We start from the raw sequence: 24,125 nt of genomic DNA, 5'->3' as shown, positions 1-24,125 counted from the left end.
AACTATAAACGAAAAATTCTTCACATTTCTAGAACACAAATGAAATGTAATTTTTAGGATGACAGAACTGTCTATGTCCAATACAGATCTAGCAAATGAAGTCAACAGAATACTATTTTTAAACTCTACAAGGGGATTCAGATATTCTATATTATTTATGTACAGTATGTAATGTGCTGTCATTCTTCTACCATCTTTCATACAGCAGTATGACACTTGCTACAATTGTGTACTATTTAGAAGAAATGGATTCTTGCAATTATCCAACAAAGGAATTCATGCTGAAATTGGAAGTCCAGCTGATCACCACAAGAGGAAAAGCTAGCATAACTTTGTAATTTCAAGTTTTATTTTTATATTGGTGAAACACAGAACCTCTTCCGAAAGAGGCAGCATCTGCAGAGCTGTTACAAATATGCTTCATACTCTAATACACCTCACAGGTTTGGAAAAGGTATGGATAAAGCACAATTTCACATTGCATGAACATTTTACACTGCATCTGGGCATACAAATTCAGTCATATTAAAGGTAATTTATAGATCATCTGACTTCACATACAGTGAATAATATTTCAGCATCTTCATGCAAACTTACTTTTATTTTTAAATAGTTGGCATCATTTTTGGAAATTTTTTTTTACTGCAAAACAGTATATTTTCACTTTAACTTATTATTTAAGTGATAAAATACAAAAAAGTACCAACTGTTTTGGAAAGTAGAAACAAACATTAAATATATAATATAGACATCTGTTTACAATTACACATTTACTAAAGGCAGTAACATTCCTATTACACTTTCATTACCTAACACAGGGGAGAACAGATAAAAAATAGACTTTATCTAGTTTTCAACAATAGCCATCTTTTCATATTTCAGTCTTGAAGGCAACATTGCAATCAAATATTAAATTTGTATTCTCTTTGATGCATACAAGTCCCTTTCATTTTAATGAGCTTTGCTTGCATAGTACAAAGATTTTTTGCCCTTAACGTTCCTTAATCAGTACACAAGTTTTAATTGGAAAACCGCTATCAACATGGAAGGAACTGTCTAGCTAAAACCTCACCATAATACTTAGAAAAATTAGTGGTTAGTGTCTAAAATTGGTTTTGGACAACACAAAAAACAGAGGTTACAAAAGTACTTTGTTTCAGAAGTGAATGCATAGCTTGTAGCCTTATCTTACATAACATGTTAGTGTTTTATCACTGGGGTAGTTTAAACAAAAACGGCAGTACTTTGTGTCTTACTAACATATACAAGCACACTAATTTTCTTCACTTATGCATGTCACACTCCCCTTCCTCAGATATCCCAGATTATGTGTAACAGGTAGCCCTAAATTCCCAGTGTAGTCAGTAAAGTTCTCCTCACACAAAAGTACATCAATGATATCCTACAAGAGCCCCTCTTCTAGAGCATAGCGTACGCCCATGAGCAGTCAAGGAGTCAGAACTTACTGAGTTCATTAGAGTAGTAAGCTACTCCAAGAGTTACATTTATTAGTACTGTTCAAAGGACAAGCTGCACATCTTCAAAGCCCTCTCACCAGTCTTGATAGAAAAGCAAAACACTCACACTTGCCAAATTTTATCTTTGATATTTTATAGAAGTCAAGGTGTGCAAGCAAACTTCCAATATCCATGTCCCTAGTATAATGTGACCAAAAAAAACCCAAAACCAACACACACACAGGGAAAGCTCAGCACTAAAAAGGGTATTTTCAAATAACCTCACATTTCAGATCCAAGCTTCAGTCCATTACTACACAATTTGGACACAATCAGTTTTTAAAAACATCTATCCTAGCATAACAGACTAACATTGATTGATAGAGGCTCCCGTTGATGGGAGCGTCTATCAACATTGTATGTCATACTAGTTTTGCCTGACCAATGTGGTACATATTCAAAATTTGCACATTCTTTCACAACGTTCCTAAATCCAATATCAAAACTCAAAAAAGCTTTTTCACACTTGTACATATAACAGAATTGTTCCAAGAATTCTCAAAAGTTTCTGAAATAATTTGATGGCTTAACATGGTAGAAGCATGGTATTAGCATTTATACCTTGCTTCTGGTCTAATGCGCACTGCAATTTAGGAGTCATGGTGCACCGTGCACATCATGAATCCCTCCCATCAGATTCTGGATGACCTCATCCTATAGTAGGCCTTCATGGGTTCTTCTGTGGAAATTTCTACAGAATTGAAGTCTATGATCACCTGTTGGGCATGGAATAGTCAAACTGGAGTAGTCAAATTTAGTTTGATCCTGAAGAATATACACTAGATTTTTGTGATGATTTACACTTAAGTTCTTCAAATAACTTTGATGTGTTGTTAATGGAAACTTTGGGCCAAAGCTACAAAATGCAAAACAGACCACTTACTGGCTACATTATGCTTTAAATAACTGTAGAAGAGTACTGCTGATTCCAAATTCAAATCAAACTCCTCAAATTTTTGAAGAACGGTGTTGAGATATTTCCAAAATGTTACCTTTCACTTAGATTTTTGCTGATTTCTTTTTCTGCAGAGGCTTTATATTCGGCAAACAGCACATCTATCTGCAGTCTTTTTTTTTTTTAAATTGATTATGGTTGGCTCCTTTCTCCTTTGCAATATGTACATTACAAACAGCATCTCAATCTGCATGCAAATGTAACACCAAAGATCTATTGAGAATATTGTTTCTTTAGATGAAAGGCACCTATGGGAAAATAATGGGGCTATCTGAAGAAACTTGCAAGGTGGCTTCATATCAGTTGTCTTAGTATTTTCCAAACTCTTTTACGCTTCTGGATAATGCTTATAAAAATAAGGCATTTAAAACAAATCCCTCTACAGGTTAAAAATGTTTTCAGAATAAATGGAATGGTCCACACCCAAGAAGCTTAAACTTGTGCAAATATCTGATCTGGTAAAGAGTTCGTCTTCTTTATTCAGATATTCAATGTGCTAAAAACTACACCAAGCTGAATAACCTTTAAAACTGCCAAAGTGGAAAGAAATCAAATATGTTATAGGGAACCAGAAGAACCAGTCAAAATATTCTAGAATCCAATGATTTGAAACTAGTTGTTTCAATACTTCTCCCCAATCTGATTTAGTTTCTTTTAACCCATGTGCTTTTAGAGAAGAGACAATATTACTCAAATATTTCAATCAGAGGAAGGTAGTGCACTCAGGACGTTCTTACCATGTATGGAATGGAATCCAGAAATGCTTCAAGAAGTGGTGGGTTATCATGCTTTTTTGTAATAGTACCCAAAAGCTGTCAAGTCTATATTAGCATTCCAATATCATGATTGCAATGAAGCGCTGGTAATTCTGATATCTGTGAATATGCTCAACATCCATAAACAGCAAGTCTGATATTTAACATTGAACATGTTTACAACTAGCATAGTCCTCCAGAATATTCATCATCTTCCTCCTCAGCATGGGAGCCAATAGCAGCCGGTCCTCCTGCTTTGTCCTGTGCAGTAACTGGTGATTTCTTCTTAGTTCCCCCTCCTGGGACAGCCAAACTAAGAGCAAGCTTGGCATACTGACAACAACAACAAACAACAAAATGATGACAGGTTTAGTGTCCACATTGTCATAGGGCCAAATCCTACTTGCCTTTCTCTAGCTAGAAAGAATCACACTGAATTAAATGGCACTACACTCTTCAGTAAAGTGAGCAGGAGTTGCCTTCAGTCTATTGACTACACTCAAAATGCAACAATCCATTATTTTGTAACATTCTGTTCCACTAACATAAAAGAGACCTAATGCATGTACTATTCTCTCTGTGCTAAAGTGATTAAACATGTACTATGATTTCTGCTCCTTTATAGAATAATCATTGCCGTGTTGCACAGTACAGAAGTACTAGAAGTTTAAGATAAGCAAGTCTCGTCAATGCAGTTTTTTAAATGTGCAGCATTGCATTTTGTAACTATTAACCACCACAAGTGGTCTTTTACAGACACTTTTTCAATTAAGATGGCATCATATTTTCAGATTTTAAAGTTATATTAGATGAAAATTAATATTGTTAGAAAACCTACACTAGGATGATCAGAAGTTTTGATTACTGCCTTTCTGTCTTAAGTCTTCTTTCTACAATTTGCAAATATGCAGGTATTTAAAAAAAAAAGTAAGTATTTTCTTGAAAGGAAAAAAAAAGACATCTTTCTTTAAAATAGCAAATGGCCATGGGAACTCACTGTAAAATTACAGGACCACTCTTGAGAACTGAGCAGTGCTTGCAACTCCTCGATATCAATAAAAGTTGAAGGTGCTTAGCATATCTCAGGGCCAGTCCATGGATTTCTAGCTAAAATGGACTTGCACGAATAGTACTGTATTTCTGAGCTGAAGCATTGACAGCAGAGTTTTCAGCCCATGTTGAGGACTGAAGGGAATTGAACTCAGATGCCAATTTTTCAGACAGACTTACAAATGCCATAAGAAGCTGTTCATTCATCTGACCCTTGCAAATAAGAGGGAAGATCAGAGGAATGTGGAAATTTACAAGTGGTGAGCAGTAAAGTGGAAAACGTGAGAAGCTGGAAGGTGGGGAGAGCAAATCCAGGACAAACATACAATAACTCCAGTTTTTTCCTGCCAAAACAGTTCTCTCTTTCTTACCAGGAAAAAGGTTTATGAAAATCCATATGAAATGTTAACTTACATCATTGTCCATGTACTTGAAGAGTGGTAAGTTACAGACATAAGAAACTTGATCCTGGTCCTGGTTGTCATATCCTTCTAGAAGCTGTTCTAGTGCTGCACAATCTTCACTTTCACTGAATCCCGGTATACTAAAGGAAACAAAAGTTCATTTAAAACATTTAACTTATCCACTCACAGCACTCAACTCTTTGTCTATGTTTACATATCACTGATTAGGAGTAGAGGGACAGGCAGCTGTGTTTATATAATTTTATGGTATTGCTTAAATAAGTATCAAAACCCAGGCTGAATACAAATGTCTAATGGCGTGAAAATGTATTTTTGACTGTATGATCATCTAACCATATAAATTATAAACAGATCTCATCTATTTTTTTTTAAAACATTTAGTTGTCTGCTTGGGACTAGTTGTCTGCATTGTCCCAAATTACAGAAGTGCCTTAAACCTCATGAGTTTCTGTTAACTAGTCGTAATATTTTTTTCTTTTTCAGTGCATGTATGGAACCATAAGTGTTTGAGATTAAGCAGGGTAAAGACTTAGGTTAAAATGATCCATTTTTAATTATCTTCGGATATTGTGCATTTTGTATTTTAAGACTAGAATTTAAAAAGTGGCAAGAAAATGGTAACACAAAATAAAAACAGTAAATTCAATTTGTGACAATCAAAAAGTCCTTTATCCATACTGAATAGTTACAAGAGCTAATCCTTCTCTGTTCAGTGTATGAAAGAGACAGATACTAAAATGAGGAAGTAATTAAAATGAATAATTTTTTTTTAAGTGAAAACTCCAACAGCAACAACTCTGCATTGTTTATTCAGCTTTTATTAAAGCTAAGCAAATAGATAATCTGGGAAAAAGGAACAGAAAAGGGAAGAGTAGTGAACTGAACAAAATTCTTCTTAAGCAAATAGTAAAGCAATATAAATATTTTCATTGTTTATTTTAAGTTTATGCATGTCTTGCTATTAAACCAATAGTATATTAATAACTACAACTGATCATTTGAAAACAATAACATTGTTTTTCAAATGGTAGTCTTTCAAAAAACACTGCATTGTTGTCCATAAACCAAACCAACAGAGTACAGGCTTCAAACTTGTGGAAATATAGAATTGCCACATGGCTCTTTCATAAATATTGATATGAATTAATTTTCAACATAACCAAAATTTAAGGTTGAATGAGGCAAATATATGCCTTACCTGTAACTTTCCCTAACACATCGTTCTGCAGCAACATAGTCATGTCTATGAAGATGAACTAAGACTTGAGCAATAGTTTTCTAAAATAAAAGAAATGACTGATCACTCTTTAGTAACCAAATAAGATATTTTACTTCTATTATGAATTCAATACCAAAAGTCCTGTAGATTGCTCAGGATAGGTGTAAAAAGAACACTAGAACCAATGAGGCAGTCAATTGGTCTACACTGTTCCCTGCTCCACATTCCCAAATGAAAAAAGTGATGGGCTCTGAAAATATTGATCTACATCAGCTGTGGATCTATCATAAGAACATAAGAATGGCCTTACCCGGTCAGACCAAAGGCCTATATAGCACAGTATCTTGTCTGCCAACATTGGCCAATGCCAGGTGCCCCAGAGGCAGTGAACCTAACAGGCAATGATAAAGTGATCTCTCTCCTGCCATCCATCTCCATCCTCTGACAAACAGAGGCTAGGGGCACCATTCCTTACCCATCCTGGCTAATAGCCATTTATGGACTTAAATTCATGGTGGTTATCCAGTTCTCTTTTAAACGCTGTTATAGTCCTAGCCTTCACAACCTCCTCAGGTAAGGAGTTCCACAAGTTGACTGTGCGCTGTGTGAAGAAGAACTTCCTTTTATTTGTTTTAAACCTGCTGCCTATTAATTTCATTTGGTGACCCCTAGTTCTTGTATTATGGGAATAAGTAAATAACTTTTCCTTATCCACTTTCTCAACATCACTCATGATTTTATATACCTCTAATCATATCCCCCCCTTAGTCTCCTCTTTTCCAAGCTGAAGAGTCCTAGCCTTTTTAATCTTTCCTCATATGGGACCCTCTCCAAACCCCTAATCATTTTAGTTGCCCTTTTCTGAATCTTTTCTAGTGCCAGTATATCTATCTTTAAGATGAGACCACATCTGTATGCAGTATTCGAGATGTGGGCATACCATTGATTTATATAAGGGCAATAATATATTCTCAGTCTTATTCTCTATCCCCTTTTTAATGATTCCTAACATCCTGTTCGCTTTTTTGACCGCCTCTGCACACTGCGTGGACATCTTCAGAGAACTATCTAAGATGACGCCAAGATCTTTTTCCTGACTCGTAGCTAAGTTAGCCCCCTTTTTAAAAAAAAGAAAAAAGAAAAAAGGTGGTGTAGAGGAAGAGATCAAAGTGGACCAATTCTGTTGTAATCTTAGATTATCTGAACATAGAATAATTTTGTCTTTCAGTTCTAAATTTGTAAACCTAACAAGAATTTTGAAACCACAAACCAATTTTTTGCTTATGTTAGGATTTTCTGACGAGATATGCTTATCATTTGTCCAAAAAGTTAACACATTCATTCAAAATATTTAGCCCTACTTCCTGTCATCAACACACATTTATAAAATAAATTAACATGTCTCCCATCCCACATAGCCCAAAGAATTAATTTAACTCTATTTGTAGGTTCATCTACACAGATATTTTATCTTTAGCATTTTCAATACAATTATCAGAAAGCTCTAACAACCATTCTGATTATCTGTGACAGCTATCTTCAGCATTTTCAAGACAGTTAAGGGGGTGGGTGAAAGGAGGGGTTAGCCATCCAGGAGGTGCTCATCCAGTAAGAAGTTTATCCTGGACTGCCAGGCATACAGTGCCATTCAGTTAGAGGTGCTGCAGACCCACAGGCCAATCAATTTCCCTTTGCGCATTTCTATTTTATAAACAGGAAAGAAACATTCACTCAGGTCTTTACCTTATAACATGTTGGATAATTTTCAATTTCTTTATAAATATTTTTTTCCTTCTGAATAGACAATGCAGCCTCATCTAATCTAGAAACAAGAACAAACACAGAAGGAAGTGTAAGAAAGCAGTGTAAAGAAACCAGTGATTAGAGCCTTCTGATGTGCGTATTTTAATGTTTGTAGGTGGTAAAAAAAGGCACCGGAGCTGTAAAGATATTTCAGTAGTCCACATGAAGCCTATTAAAAAGAAGTTCATATTTGCGTCTTCTAAACAATTTTTTTTCTTCTCACTGAAAAAAGCCACCATTTTTGTTTAAATCCACTGGCATTAAGAATCAAAGTAATCTAAACACTAAACCATCAAGTCTTAAAGATTTCATTTGGTCTTCAATCTTGAGGGCATCACTGTAACATTGCAAAGGTTACAAAAATACATCTTTCAAAAATCCTGTTATTTTTGAGTTACCAGGTAGAATACTAGAGTAAAATCCAGAAATCAGTGCTTCAGTGTGAAAGCAATAAATGCCACATGCCAGAAAAGTTTAGTTTCATGTTAATCAGAGCATCAATAAATTTATGTACTATTCTTTTCTAGCATTTCTGTCCCCGTCATTGCCAGGTCCCAGACCTATGTGAAAACAAAAGCTGTAATCTTTGAAGTCAACCTAGCTCATTCAAGGAAGTCACAATCCAGTGCACATTACTTTTTTTAAATAAAAACACTCATGGTGATGAATTGTGGGTACCCAAAACCGCATAAAAGACGTGGACAGGGCTCATTCCTGTAAAGAGCTGAGCTCTGGTCTAATCTGGTGTTTAAATTCTTGCTGGATCCCACCAGGATGTTCAGCACACTATAGGTGTAAATCCAAATAATGCAAAATAGAAAGGAAATGGATTATTTACTTGCAAATATCTTGGTAATCAGTTATGTTGAGCAAGGATCATTTCAGGCAGTGAAAGTGCACACAGAGCTAATATTTCCAACCAAGCAGTTGTACATGCACAAACTGTTGAAATACAGCAACTATTTTACAAGTAACACAACACAACACTACAGCTGTTGAACAGGAAGTAAACACTGTATCCAACTGAAACTTCAGAGTAAATTTAGGCAGGAAGTACATCAAGGCTGATGATTCAAGAGTTCACACTGGATATTTGAGGACAGACGTGGTGAGGATCTTCATGATACATCTCATCCAAAAGGTGACACTTTTAGCAGCACAGTATCAACATCAAGCTGGAGCACTATTTGTCCCTTCCAGTGCCAAACATCAGCTACTGAAACATCAATTTATCTGAGAATGTTTGGCACTACCCTGATTCTTAACCAAAAAAAAAAAAAAAAACCTCCCCGTATACCTACAGTATAGATTTTAAACCACACAGACACGCTTATCATAATCTACATATAAAATTAATGAAACTCAAACTTTAGTGGGACTGTCCAAGTTCTCCATCCTTTTTATGCCTGAGAAATATACTTGCAATGTGAACACAAATGTTTTTAATAAAAAGGACAAGAGTGTGTCTTTTCAGACAAAACAGTAGGTGATTTCAGGTTGCAGAAAATAACGATAATCCTGCCTAATACCCTGGAGAGGCATTTTTAAAGTTTTGCATACATTTAAAATTTATCAAAATACTTGCTAGTGTTTTGTAACATGGATGTAAAAAGGATGGCATTTAAGAGAACTTAGGAACTCCACCTTCATGGTCTACTATTTTACGTTTTTAAGCATAAAAGAATTGTTCGGTTTTGGAAAAGGCATGTAATCAAGAAGCACAGGATTTAAAATTTCATTAGCCACTCTATTAGAGGTTCATATTACATTTGTCAGCTATATATCACTAACTTCATACTCTAATTAATCAAGCTATTTTGGATGCAATTTACTATAACTGAATGTACTGAGGACTTCACATGGCAGCTAAGTGATTCAACATATCTCACAATTCTTGGCAATCATAATTCATTTCTCTACCAAAGTTTTTCTTCCACTGAAACTCACAAAACAATAAAAAAAATTGATATTTTAGACTACTATTCTTCTGACATCCACAGAAGTACAGTAGGACCTCCTTGATCTGCTCACACAAATTATGTCTAAGTCTGCTATTGTGATTGATGATGAAAACACAACAAAAAAATGCTTCATAACTGATTTCCACTTTAATTATATTCAAGTTACATGATGTTGCAAACCCCAAGTGACATCAGATACAACGTGACCTCTATAAATCAGTATCACAATCAAGCTAGCCTCACAAACATTAATGTACACATCTCACCTGACAGTCCTTCCACCCCTGTAATAAGGGTTTTCCTTGTTTCTTTTTAGATTACCATTGTTGCTCGCAATTACAGCACACACTCAAGGCTTGACAAAATTTAATTAGGAACACAGACTCAAAGACAGCCTTATCGTGAGCTATAGGTTGTAGTTATGCTAAATCATGGTAAAATTTGGTACTACTAACCAACAGTATTAGAAAAACAGGTGAACCTGAGGATTCAAAGTCAAACTCTTCACCCTTGATTCAGAATCAGACACCCATATATGGGTTGCTTTGGTTGGGTAAGTCACTTAATTCCCCTACTTTAGATTCCCTCATGTGTAAATTGGGTAGAATATTAAGTGCTTACTACCAAGTGTTGTGGGGAATAATTCACATTGATGAACTGTAGAGATGAAGCACACCAGGTTCTCAGTAATTCATAAATCTTCTTCACTGAATTATTAGGAGGAACACTAAAAAATTTATAGCACCAAAAAACAAAACAAGAAAAATCACAGATGAGTTTTTCAGCACTCAGGTATAGCCAGCAGAAACAAACTGGATCTTAGTCTTGACAGGCATCAACATAATCTTCTGTTTCCAGATAGTGACTTTTGAAGAGGCAGTACGTAGATTCAGTGAAACTCAGCAGTAAAGATTACAATAATATTTAGAGGAAAACTTAGGTTTTCAGAATATAAAAAGAGTTATACCTGCGTCCTCTGACTAAAAGTCTTGAGGCTTTCCCTAGTAATTCTACAGCCTGCCGTAAACGTTCTTCATTCTAAAGGAGCAGAACAAAAACAAAAGGTTTTACACATTTGTGGCTTTAATTCTATGCAACTTCTCTCTTTTTTTTTTTATAAATGAAATACAAACATAAGGCATGAGCTCAGGTTAATGTGGGGTTCTCCCATAGCCTTAGTACTTTTAGTCAGCAGAGCTCCCTCCCTCTGGACTGCCCAAGAAGTGGGAGGAAGCTGGATAGGAGATTAAATTCAGATCCTATACGGTGGGGGTGGAGTACTGGTAGGGACTCTTACCCTGCACCTTTACATTAAATATCCCAATAGGATCTGCGTGACTTCCTGTGTAACATTCACCCACTGCTGTGACAGAGAACAAGATAGAGCTCAAAACTCAACCTCACCTTACAGTTATCTGTGTGCAGAGTTATTTTAGGCTGACTGACCTTGAACACTGCTTCCTTCTACTCAATCTTTATTTCCTTGCCAATCTTTATTCCTTTATTGTTCAAATTAAAATGGTAGTACTTACTTCGAACACTGATGCTGTCTGCTGATAGAGTTGTACAGCCTTTTCTGGGTTCATACTTTCTATTAGCCTGAAACAAACACAAGCCAGCATTATTATTGTTCAGCTCAAATAGTAAAGTTTTCTCCTAGTACAGGATTCAAACAACAGTCTGTAAAAAGAAGACACCAATGTTTTGTGATTTGTCCTAGCTACCAATATTGCAGGCTTACTTTCCAGCCCGTTCCAGTGCAATAGCTGCTGTGTCAGGTGTTCCATTCTCCAGGTACATCATACTGGCCTTCTCGATCAGCTGAACTGCTTCAGGAAGTTTTTGCATCTCCTGTAAGAAAAAGTTGGAAGAATAACAGTGTCAGGAACTATGCTAATATATAACAGACCAAATGAAAATACACCTCTACCTCAATAGAACGCTGTCCTCTGGAGCCAAAAAAAATCTTAGCTCGTTATAGGTTAAACTTGCTTTGACCTGCCCGAGTGCACAGCCCTGCCCCCCTGGAGCCCTGCTTTACCGCGTTATATTCGAATTCATGTTATATCGGGTCACGTTATATCGGGGTAGAGATGTATTCTGTATTGCATAGCGTTACATTTGTAGAGTTCAGCTCCCAGCAAAGTAAGCTACAACATCCACAGTACAAACAAGCAACAAGAAACCCAGCCTACTTTCCCCTCCATCTGCCTATAATAAATCAGAAAAGTTGGCTGATTTTGTTCTTTGGATTAGCCACATGATGAAATATCTAAATGAATACTCACACAGTGCAGCTACAAAACCAGAGCAGCCAGTCTTGTTTCCCTTTGTAATGTTTCAATTTTAGAATAAATAAATCAGTTCCCTGGTAGCCAAACTTTACAATTTGTTTAGAGGGCACATCATCAGAAGTGGACATATATATAGACTTTTTGTAGTACTTGATTTGAACCCTGAAATAATGATTCTCTGAAAGTCTGTTTAACTGATCAACATCTGGGTTACAAGTTCACTTTGAGTTCCCTAAAAACTGGCTTCTGGTGGTTAATTAGCTTATTTTACTATACATTGATTTTCTATCCTCTAAATGATTTTTTCAACTATTGGTTAAATCCATTCAATAAACTGCAGAGCTATCAAGTCATTATTGCATGCAAAATGACTAACAGGATTTTGGCAAATGTGATTAGAAAACTAATTCCTGTTGACTACAAGATTTATGTTGAGCTAAAGCAGAAGGGCTAAGGTATTGTAGTTCTTGGTGACAGCTCCCATATGTCAGCTTACTGAAGGATCACGAGGTATATAATGGTGGTCTGTTAACAGTGCCTTAGTATGTTAAAAATACTATTCACAATGCTTATGTTGAAACTATAGGATATTCCACTCATCAGCACCACTGGTTTCATGAAAAGAACGAGGAAATCCTAGCATTAATTCAACAGAGAAGAACTGCATTCTGGCACTGGCAAAATGATTCCTCTAACCAACGATAACATGAGGCTTATCACCTGCTCAAGGCCGAAGTCCAAAGGAGGCTACGTGACATCAAAAATAAGTGGGGGCAAGAGAAGGCCTCTGAGATCCAGAGTTTCATAGACCAAGATGACATGAGAAGCTTCTTTCAAGCAACAAAAAGCTATATGTGGGCCAAGCTCCAAAGGCCCAACCCCCTTACATTCCCAGATTGTCCTTGAGGAGGGTGGAGCCAATGCGGCCATTAAACAACACTGGAAGGAGCACTTGGAGAGCCTACTAAACCGTGAATCCACGGTCTCTGAAGACCCCATCAAGTCTATTCCACAACGCTCAGCAATGGCACACCTTGCTGATCCCCCGTCTTCTGAGAAAGTCTGTTGTGCCATCACCCAGACAAAAAAATCACAAGGCATCAGGACAAGACAGCATCCCAGTGGAGGCTTTTAAAGCTGGTAGAACAATGCTCCAGCACAAACTCTGCCAACTTCTCAACAAAACCTGGACCTGTCTACCTGACATTAAGAACGCCAACATTTTTACAATATTCCAGAAAGGGGACAAATCTTTATGCAGGAACTACAGAGGTACTGCCCTCCTCTCCATCGCAGGGAAGATCCTTGCCCAGATCCTATTAAAATGCCTTCGCTCCTTTGCCAAGGAACACCTTCCCGAATCACAATCTGTCTTCAGGCCATCCAGAGGCACAACTGACATGATCTTCGTGGCATAACAGATTCAGGAAAAGTACAGAGAACACCACCAGGAACTGTTCATAGCATTCATCAATCTAACCAAGTCCTTTGACTCTATCAATCATGATGCTCTATGGAAGGTGCTGTGTAGGTTTGGCTGTCCACTGAAATTCATTTCCATCATGATGGGATGACTGTCACCATTCTGTGCAACAGCTCAGAGACCGAACCATTCATCATTTGCACTGGTGTCAAGCAGGGCTGTGTCACTGCTCCAAATACTCTTCTCCATTTACCTTGCCATGATCCTGATTCTCATCCATGACCGCCTTCCAGATCGAATCAGGATTGAGTATCATATGGGTGGTCAACTCCTCAATCTCCAACATCTCCAAACGAAATCTAAAATCATGAGATTTGGCATCACTGACCTTCACTATGCAGATGATTGCGTCTTTCTCGCACACACAGAGACCGACCTGCAAAGTACCCTAAATCTCTTTTGCAGATGATGCCTATCACAGCTTGGGTCTCTCTCTCTCTCTCTCTACACATCGGGAAAACCAAGGTACTCTACCAGACCTTACCTGCATAAACTATTCTTTGTATTCCACAAATCACCATCAGTGGAGTGCCCCTGGAAAATGTGGATCATTTTCCATACCTTGGCAGCCACCTCTGCGAAAAAGCCAGCATTGACACAGAAATTGAATACAGGATCTGCTGTGCCAGCACATCCTTTGGAAGACTACTCAAATGAGTCTTCAATTATAGGGATCTGCAAACAGGTACCAAGATCATGGTTTACAAGGCAGTTGTCATCCCCACCCTTCTCTATAGATGCGAGACCTGGGTAACCTATAGATGACATCTCAAATGGCTGGAGCGCTACCTCAGGAGGATTCTCAGGATCAGCCGGGAAGACTGACGCACTAACATCAGTGTTCTTTCTGCAGCCAACATAAGCAGTATAGAAGCACAGGTCATGAAACACCAACCCCATTGTGCTGGCCACTGTGTACGTATGCCTGACGCTCGGCTCCCGAAGGTAGTACTCTTCTCTCAGTTAAGTCAGGGAAGAAGGGCTCACAGAGGACAGCGAAAGCACTTCAAAGACATACTGAAAAGGGAGGCATCAATCCAACAAACTGGGAGGACTCGGCACGGAACAGAACACAGTGGCGCCACACCATGTACCAAGCCAGAGCTCACTTTGAGCAGAAAAGAGACGCTCAATGAGACAGAGAAGTGACAAAGGTGGAAAGAAAGGGCACAACAGTCCAGCCAAGAACTATGTCTTCTCCAAGATTACACCTGTCACTTCTGTGGGAAAATCTGCAGGGCATGAATTGGGCTCCTCAGACACTTAAAAACCCAATGAACCCCCTTGGGAAGTATCCTCGCATTGAGGGATAGCCAAAGAAGTTAACAATGCCTTAGTATGTTTACTGCAAGGTAGTTCTACCTTATGGCAATTCCCAAATGGCATGAAGTAAAATATTATGTACCATGTAGGCTGTCCCATGCCAAAAGCTAATGAGTTTGGCCTATATAAAGAAGATTCTTTTATTGATGTATGTTCTTTATTGCATCTGCCTTGGAATGAGTACGGCAGATACTTTGATGGATGGAGCATGAAGCTGTCTTGTTACACCATAGCTTCCAAGCACTTCTGGATCCGGTGCTGAAATGTTATTTTGCAGCTTCATGGGAATAATCAATTAATCCAAATATACACCTATGCCTCCTACAGGAAAAACTCTCAAACATTTACAAGAACTCTTTCATTTCTGATATTTTTGGCATGTTGTACACAGTGTAGAAAGTCTGTGGAGCTGGACCAGAGCTATAAAATAGGTAACAACTCCTCCCTTCCCCTAGAACCTAGCATAACTACCTCTGCAGAAGTCAGATGCCACAGTAAGAGAACATCTGACTGGCTGCTCTTTGCAACAACATCAACCCTGCCAACTCCTAGGAATTCAGAAGTTAACAATGACCTTGTCATCATTAGCCATTTTTCTATTAGAAAAATTTCATGGAAGAATAACTCTAGAGGCAGGCAGAGCCAATATAGAAGTACAGGATCTACACATGGATAGCCCTCTGATTCTGTGGAGCGTTGGAAGGAGACAGAGTAGAGTAGTGTCCCCTGATTATTCTACAGAGGTGAACTCCCCCTCCCCTCTCATAAGAACAGAAGGAAGAAATCTCAAATTCAAATCTAATTTCCTGCCCCTTTGAGGGTGTCTCCCCAGTAAGTGACAACAGGGACATATATTATTTACCTGAACTCAAAAAATAAGCTGCTACTATGAAGTACATTTCTCTTTTCTTAATAAATACATACATACTAAACTCAATCTCCCTCCTCCCGATTTTGACTTATCAAGTTTCAACCACAGAAGAATGTTGCATCATTTAAAATTCTTGGGAGAAAAAAATAAATGTCAACACTGGAAGTGCTAGCACCACTTTAACGCTAATGCTGCAAGCTGAAAATGGCATATATTTTAAAATACAACTGTCCACGGGAGACTTCTTATTGTTATAAAACAAACACAAAGTGACCAGTAAATACCTTTAACATCATGCCAGCTTGTTCATAAGCTCTGCAAAGAGAAAAGAAATTAGCTTTACTCAGTGTTATGTCAGTGAGTTGAAGTGACATGTCTTGCTATGTAGACAGAGTTACTATACATCAGCTAATGGTGAATCATAACGACGCATACATTTCAAACATTTTACATGGCTTTTATTTAAAAAGACCTTTTCTCACTTGTGCGCTAGTGATAGATATTAAAAACTTATGCTGTATCTTTGGGAACCACTTTATTACATTAATGAATAGTTTATGTATGATTGTATTCAACTCCAAGGCGGAGCCGCTGTGGTAACACTTCAGGAACTAAAAACAGTGGACAATGATTGAGGCCAGTCACTAACACCGTAAGCAACTCTAAAGACATACCACCCCCAGTGGTAGTCTGCATATACTGATTCAAACTGGGTTTTCCAGACACTGAGCAACAAAGAAAGGACTTTGATATAAATAGCTGTGTTTGTATCAGGACCTTCTTTTGATCTAGCAAATAGACACACTTTTATCCAATGGGGCTCCAATCCTGCTGAAGGGTTGGAAGAATGATGGCCTACCAGAGCCTAGAGTGGACCACAAATTGGGGATAAAGGTGCAGTAATCCTGAGACCGTGACAGTGTTGTCTTCTATGGATAAAGTGCTTTTGACCATATTTGGAGCACTGAAAAAGCATTGTTTCCCCCAGCCCAGACCAAAGAAACCTTCCTGCGTCTATAACATGTACTGTGTGACACAAATTTTGCACCAGTGCTTCAAACTAATCACACAATCTTTTCACTATCTGCCATGAGTTGGAGGAATGGGAGGGTAGGAAATGTCTGTGTAGTGGAAACACAATCAGACTAGACCACAGAGGCATGAAAGACATTTAAAAAAACAACACACTACTAACAGAATTAAGAACAGCTAATATTATAGGGCACCATTCTGGTGATCAGAGACATTGAAGAAATTTCAAGTGTGTGAAGAGAAATCAAATTATTACCTTAATCATACATGCAGTAAGCAAAACCTCAAATGAAATAAGCAGTTCCTGAGTAATATTCTATTGATGATCAATCAAGAGATACTGGAACTAATCCTGAGAAGTGCTAAAAAGTCATAATTTCCATTTACTTCAATAAGATTTGCAGAGTCTCAAAAGCTTTCCAGGATGAAGCCACTAATAAGTCTGATCATGAACCAGTGAAAATAATGGAACCTTTGCCATTTATTTAAATCAAAGCAGACTTAGCCCCAAATGTATGCATCTTTTAAATAGTCCCATCTTTAGAAACACATAGTATACTGGGAAATGCATCAAATTAACTGAGGAATTTAAACTTACTTGGCAGCATGGAAGAGACTGGATGTAACAGAGCCAAAGTTAAGGATACAAGCCATAAAAATCTGACAGGTAATTATGTATCAAAAATAATTTATTGGCGGATTAAGCAAACTGAACTTTTATCTAAATACTAGTTCCAAAAATAACATTTATGCAGAGGCAAAACTAATCTGATAAGTGTGCATGCTAGTGTTTGTTTGTTTTGTTTTAAATAAACCTAAGGGCAAAATAAAATTCAATAGATCCAACTATGAGAGAGCTGACAAAACTAGATTACATACATTTATTTAAAGAGTTTTGGTTACTACATTGTGTTAGATAGTGTAATGTTAGCTAACCTTTTAGCAGTATGTTTAATGTGTATTATCCATTTCTAGGCACCGCGTGGCAAAAACCACACAAATTATTAACTAGAAGAAATCTCCCTTAGGGAATGTGTGCTAATTTTTTTTAACTGAAAAGCCATGTTACAAACTAAAAAGACAAGATCCCATCTAAGTCATCTACTTGCAGCAAAAAAAACAAAAACAAAACACACAAAAAAACCACACCAGAAACAAAAAAAACCCTCAAAAACTAAAAATATGAAAGAAATCTAAGGACTAAATCCAGTAACAGAAAGCAAACACTAGAATCTGTTAATATGATTGTTAATCAAATAAATAATAATAAAATAATAATGTGCTGAGTGGCACCTGGGCATCCCAATCATAGACCAGGGCCCCACTGTGCTAGTGACTGGCCAAACAAAATAAGAAGACGGTTCCTGCTTCGTAGGGCTTCTTATTTTTCATTCACCAGATAGAATTCAAGCTCCCAAGAAAACATTCTTTAAAATGAATTTTGGAAGTTAGCTAAGAAACCTTTTAATATTTAGTCTGTGTTTGTCTTTTACATCTTTCCACACCACCCCCTCCCTTAGTCCAGTTCTGATTGCTAAACAGTTATTCAATTCCTTGAATACTGAACTAACCATCAGTGAAAAGATACGCTCTATTATTTGCATGTGCTTCAGCTTCCCTCAAATAGGCGTCCTTTGCCTGGTCAAACTGTTTGGCATTCTTAAAAGCAACACCTACAAAGAAGAAGAATTAAAAAAACCATGTGTCTATGTTTTGCCATTTTCCTTCTTTCATCTATTGTTCAAGACGCACAAGGCCAGATTTTTAAAAGGTATTTAGCCACCTAAAAATGCAGATGGGCATGTAGCGGGATTTTCAAATGGGAGGTGGCTGCCTAGACCCCTTTGAAAATCCCACTAGGCGCCTATCTGCATCTTTTGGCCCCTATATCTTTAAAAATCTGCCCCATAATTAAAGTATTTAATTACATTCTTTATCAATTTATTATACTTTATATCAAGGCTCATAAGAATCATTCTTAAATTATTAGTACTTTCTCCCTCTATACAATGTAGGCTAATCGGATTTTCACTATAGTCAGCCCCTCTTCTCAGCTGAATACCGGCACTTCAGTATCCTTTCCATTCACTAACCAGAAATGATGCCAAATAAGTTTATTTTAAGGTTCTAAAATGTTAAAAGTGCTGCCTCATTGCAGTTTCCCTTCTAAATCAAGATCCCCATCAACAACGAACTGCACCTGCAATAAATACCAGCCTTCATAATTAGTTCTGGGCACATTATAATATAAAGAAACCTAACTAACCAGCTAATGTGTACTCATTTAATCAGGATTTTAAAAATCAGAGCAGACTCAGCTCAACTCCACTACTGGGGAGTGCATGCACGCACCCACACACATCCTTTTTTCCCCCCCTAGTTGCTATCGAAAACCAAGAATTTAATATTTAAGTGAGTGACTGGGAATATGAAGTGTATTTAGTGGAAGAAATAGATTTTGGAAGGAGGATAGCATGATTAGACAAAAATTAATCTAAGAGAATTGGGCTGCTACATTTTATATTAGTGTGACCCTTTCCGGAATACATGCAAATAAGGAGCAGAAATCCTCAAGACTTAAGCTGTCAAAAACATTCAGTAGAATTTCTGCTCAGAATCTTACTGAAAAGTCTCAATACCGAGAGATTTAAATTTAACAAAATAAAACTCAAGACAGAACACTGAGATAGTTGTCAAAAATAAATCTGAAGCATGAGTGAGCACCAACATTTGTTTATTTGAAGATGCTGTTATAAGACGACTGACAAACGTTCCCAGGGACCTCAAGGGAAGGGAGGTGGGAGTGGAAAGAGCAAAAGGGAAGGTAGGAGGGACAGGGGAGAAGGAGAAATGGTGCAAAAAGAAACAATTTTCACTATTTGCCTCTATACAGCAATAGGAGTTTCCCTTCCTCACTCAAAGGCCAATTCTTTTGCCACTCCTGGCATTGAGCTCCCACTGAAGACAACAGGGATTCCTATGCAGAGTGGACATGAGCACGCGCACACACCCTATTTACAAACAAAAAAAGGTCTAACTATGCCTCACAATAAAAGTTTTTCAAGTTTATTCAAAAGTCCATTTAACTCTGTGTTCAACCATTATTTTGAAAGCAACATAGTTAAAATTGTAATTTCCACTGAGATTCAGTTTACATGTTATTAGTTCTAATAATTTCAAATAAATATTCAAAACACGCAAGCACAATTTGAAATGTATTTCATAGTAAATTAAAAAGATTTGGTTCTTTATTTTATTCCCCGCCCTCACAACTACAGATTTACAGACAATGACGACATCTAAAATATTATTTAAGATTAAATTACTGGATTATTTAAACCTATAAAATGCATTTCCATATACAGTCATACATACCTGCCTTTCCATATTCAGTAGCTGCACTATCATAGTCTGGTTTCCACTTTAAGAATCCAGTTTTCAGGCTGAAATGCAAAATCAAGTCCACCAATAATGAATAAATGGTTGAAACAAGAACCTCTTCTTCCTGCTCTCAACATATATGGTTTTGTTTCTGTTGTTTTAAGAAGTGGCAATGTGGGAGGAAGAGGGGGCAGGCCCGCAAAGGGCCACTGCCTCCCATCCCCCTTGAAACTTCACTAGAAGCCATCCTCACCCATCCATGTGAGATACAGAGAAATGGCAGAGAACTGCCAGATACTATGGGTTGGTAAATAAGGAACAACATTTTGGGCCCCACTGCTCCATCCAGATCAGACCAGGAACAGATGTTTAGACAATTTTGGACATTCTGTAATTTCTCCCTCTCTTTTCAGGATAAGCCTCAGATTATTTCTGCTGAGTGGAGAGTTTGGAAGGAAAGCACTTTTATTTAGCAATAGTGGAAAAAATTGTTTCAGGATGGAGGTTTTGGAATTAAAAGTTAACTATCTATCATGTGTTGTACTTCTGACAGTTTATACTGTCTGTCTACAGCAGTGGTTTTTAACCCTTTCTCATTTGCGGACCCCTACAAAGTTTTGAATGGAGGTGTGAAGCCATTTGGAAATCTTAGACACAGTCTGCAGACCCCCAGAGACCACAAATTGAAAACCACTGGTCTACAGTGTTTGTCTCTCCTGACTACTTAAATCACAACCTCTTTGTAACAATGATTAAATCTAATGCATTTATACTGTTCTCAACACAACCGTTTGCTGGTAGCCTTCTGGTGCTATCATCCTATATACAAACAAACAGCAAAAGTAGCTATATGTAAATGATTTGCTTTCAAAATAAGTTTGTTGTGAGCACAGTTTCACTGAAACTGCTTGAACAAAAGCCAAGCACAAGTCTCCCACCTCATCTCTTCTCAGTTTTTATTTCTGATGCATTTCTCCTTCATCTTAGTTCTCCCATTCACCTGCCTCGGCTTCCCTTTTCTCTCCACCAGCCTCCTAGGGTCTGTCTCAAACTCTTGGGGAGTGGAAGAGGCTTCCCGTAGGTGTGAGCCGTCAGTCATTCTAGGGGAGGGGCCTATCACTGCCCCCATCTAGAGTTAGGGGAACGCTGAGAGCTCAGGGCCCCGCTAGCCACGCAAGGTAATTCTGTGACCACACTCCCCGCTGTTCTCACAGCACCCTGTGTTACAGGGGGGGAGCTAAGGCACAGACCAGCGACGTGCCCACGGTCACACTGGGAGTTTGTGGTGGTGGAGGAGCAGGGCCCGTGAGCCCCAGGCTAGTGCCCCCGCACCCCACCCGCTGCCAGGCTCCCGGGGGCAGGCGTGGCCTCCAGCCCTCCTCACGTTGGAACCCCCCAAGCCGCCCCTCCCCCCGCGGCTCCCGACCCGCGCACGGCACGCTGGGAGCTGTAGTTCTCCCCGCGAACGCGCCAGGGAGGCTGGGGCCGATGACAGCCCGGGGCCACGGGGAACCCGGCGGAAGCGGCTGCTCCGCGAACGCCCGGGGCCTGGAACACGGCCCTCTCCCAGCAGCGAGCGGCGCAGCCAGTCTCCAGCCCGGCCCGCGGCCCCCTCGGGACCCCGGCCTCCCGCGCCGCGCTCACTATTTCTCCGCCTTGGCGACGTGCTCTAGCGCCTCGTTGATCTTCTGCGCCGCCATCTCGCCGGGCCGGGCCCGCCTGTGCCTGGCAGGAACCGCCGCCGCTGCGCTCCGCCTGCGTCAGGAAAGGACGGACAGCTACGGAAAGCCGCAAGGGCTCATCAGTATACGTAGGGGGCGGGGCATGATGCCACGCGCCTGCGCGGGTAGGGGACGGAGTCGATCGGGTTCTAAAATAAGGGGGCGTGGCTACTGGTTGATTCGGGCGGCGGACGCCTGGCAGCGGCACAGGGAACGGACAGCAGGAGGTTGAGCTGCGCGCGCAGCCCTGGCACACAGGCGTGAGGGCGCGCGGCCCTCGTGCTGCAGCAGGGGCCTTGCGAGAATGTGTAGGGGGCCAGTCGTCGCCCCGGGGGCAGAGTGGGGGGAGGGGGCGCTCTCTTAGCCCGGTCGCTGCTGGCAGGGCCTGCGGCAGCGGTGTCAGGGACAGGGCTGCGGCTCTCTAGTCTGCCCAGCGCTCCCCTTGGCTCTTATGGCCTCAGCCGTGGCTGGCCTCATCCCCCTTTGGCTGCCTCTCCCACGGCTCTCTTCGCCCAGGCAGGGGCCAGGCTCCCAGACCTGCTGGGTGAGTGGTGCTCCCTTTCCTTTGTCCAGCCCCACTCAAGTCCCCCTTCTGCCAGGGGGCCTCCCAGGGTGCTCCTGGCCGCACAGCAGGATAACCTCTGACCACTCCAAGGAACAGCTGATGCTGGAAAAGCCAGCTGCAGGGACTCCAAGAGGGGACTTGGTTTGTGCCAGCTCTGCCTAGCCCCTCATCTTCCCTTTCAGGGCAGGCAGGGGAGCTCAGCTGCCAGGGTGGTACCGGCCCCTTCCTCAGAAGTCTGGCATAACAGAGAAGGACACAAAGCTAATGTCAAACCCTACCTTGTTGTCATTTATAAAACATAACTTTTCCCCCTCTTTATTGTGTGTTTAATTTCCACAGGGATTTTGCCTGGAAAACAAGACCGAAAAAACCCAATCAACCCCCAAAACAATGTAGTTGGGAGTCAGTGGCCATGTCTCTCTCACAAGCAGACTGCCTCGCTGTGTCCCTGCTGTGCTGGGGTGACATCAGCAAGCCAGGTCTTGCCTGACCATGCCCTCCTCAGCTCTGAAAATCTAAAATCAGTTAGCAGATATATAGCAAGACTACCTACTGTCCAGCCAGGCCCCAGTAAAGTATTTACTTCTTGACAGTGCTCCACAGATATTCAACCCCCTTCATTCTCTCCCCTCCCCCTCAACTCTTTCCTCTAAGTCAGACACATGCCAGAGTAAAGAAAATAGAATGGATGGAGCCATGATTAAAAGCTCAGGGAGATGGTTACTCTCCAGACCTGCACCTGGTTCATTGCTGTCTCTGGAGCCTAGAGGAAAACAGGAGAGAAAAACTATATAGTAACAAAACAAAGAGTAGGTCAGGATTCAAAATATCCCATCGCATAAGGGTCAATTAATACCCAGAAGTATTATAAGAGTCAGGCCTGGTCTACACTAGGAGTTTATGTCAAATTTAGCAGCGTTAATTCGACTTAACTGTGCACCCGTCCACACCAGGAAGCTAATTAGTTCGACCTAGAGGGCTCTTTAGTTCAAATTCTGTACTCCTCCCCGACGAGGGGAGTAGCGCTAAATTCGACATGGCTATGTCGAATTAGGCTATGTGTGGACGGAAATCGACCTTAGTAGCTCCGGGAGCTATCCCACAGTGCACCACTCTGTTGACGCTCTGGACAGCAGTCTGACCTTGGATGTTCTGACCAGCCACACAGGAAATGCCCAGGGAAAATTTGACACGCTTTGGCGCCTTGTGGATGTTCTGCAGGACCGCAGGCAGGAGGACAGAGCACCCCTGCACTGTATCTGCAACCGCCCTCCCCCGCCACAAAGTCCCAAACCCCCCTCACCCAAAGTAACAAGAAGGAGGGGCGACAGGGGCCGTGAAAACTGTCACTGCACCCCTGCAGAGTGCACAAATACAAGAAGGCTCTCATTCCCTAAATGTTGAGCAGTCCTTCCCTTCCTGGCTCACCGAAGCCCCAATCCCAGTTTCATCCCCTAACTGTGTAGTTGATTATTAAAAGTAGTTTGCTGTTAATTACTATTTCCGTCAAGTTTTTCTACAGAAGACTGTCTGTGAAGGGGGGGGGGAGGGGGTTGTTAATTTCATAGGACAGTCACCTTTACCAGGGTACAGACACGGGGGCAGGATCAACAGCAGGTCACACACACAGTGCAGTCAATAGGCACCCTGGTCGGTCTGGGAGGTGTTTTCCATGTTCTGTGTGGGTGGGGGGTATGTGACTTTGTGGCATGGGAAGGCGGTTACAGAACTTATGCAGCGGTCCTTGTCCCGGACCACAGAGCCACGCAG

At 40.1% G+C, this 24,125-nt stretch overlaps 1 protein-coding gene across 1 annotated transcript; it reads right to left on the bottom strand.

Annotated features, from left to right (window-relative positions):
* Nucleotides 1-331: 331 nt before the first annotated feature.
* Nucleotides 332-21,867, bottom strand: NAPG (NSF attachment protein gamma). Its single transcript, XM_045005817.1, has 12 exons — nt 21,714-21,867; nt 20,064-20,131; nt 18,277-18,361; nt 17,287-17,304; nt 15,941-15,971; nt 11,427-11,536; nt 11,218-11,284; nt 10,653-10,723; nt 7,665-7,743; nt 5,901-5,980; nt 4,692-4,821; nt 332-3,560 (listed from the first exon to the last, which is right to left on the bottom strand). Exons 1-12 carry the CDS (start codon nt 21,767-21,769, stop codon nt 3,411-3,413), a joined length of 945 nt encoding a protein of 314 aa, XP_044861752.1. The 5' UTR covers nt 21,770-21,867; the 3' UTR covers nt 332-3,410.
* Nucleotides 21,868-24,125: the final 2,258 nt, after the last annotated feature.

Source organism: Mauremys mutica, chromosome 2, assembly GCF_020497125.1.
Source record: "Mauremys mutica isolate MM-2020 ecotype Southern chromosome 2, ASM2049712v1, whole genome shotgun sequence".
Lineage (NCBI taxonomy): Eukaryota > Metazoa > Chordata > Testudines > Geoemydidae > Mauremys > Mauremys mutica.
This window is presented reverse-complemented; position numbering and strand designations above follow the sequence as displayed.

Coding starts and splice junctions, on each gene's coding strand:
- NAPG (XM_045005817.1), bottom strand. CDS start 21,769: ATGGCGGCGCAGAAGATCAACGAGGCGCTAGAGCACGTCGCCAAGGCG. Junction 20,132..21,713: donor GTCGCCAAGGCGGAGAAATA/GTGAGCGCGGCG, acceptor TTTGCATTTCAG/CCTGAAAACTGGATTCTTAA. Junction 5,981..7,664: donor ATTATCCAACATGTTATAAG/GTAAAGACCTGA, acceptor CTTTTATTTTAG/AAAACTATTGCTCAAGTCTT.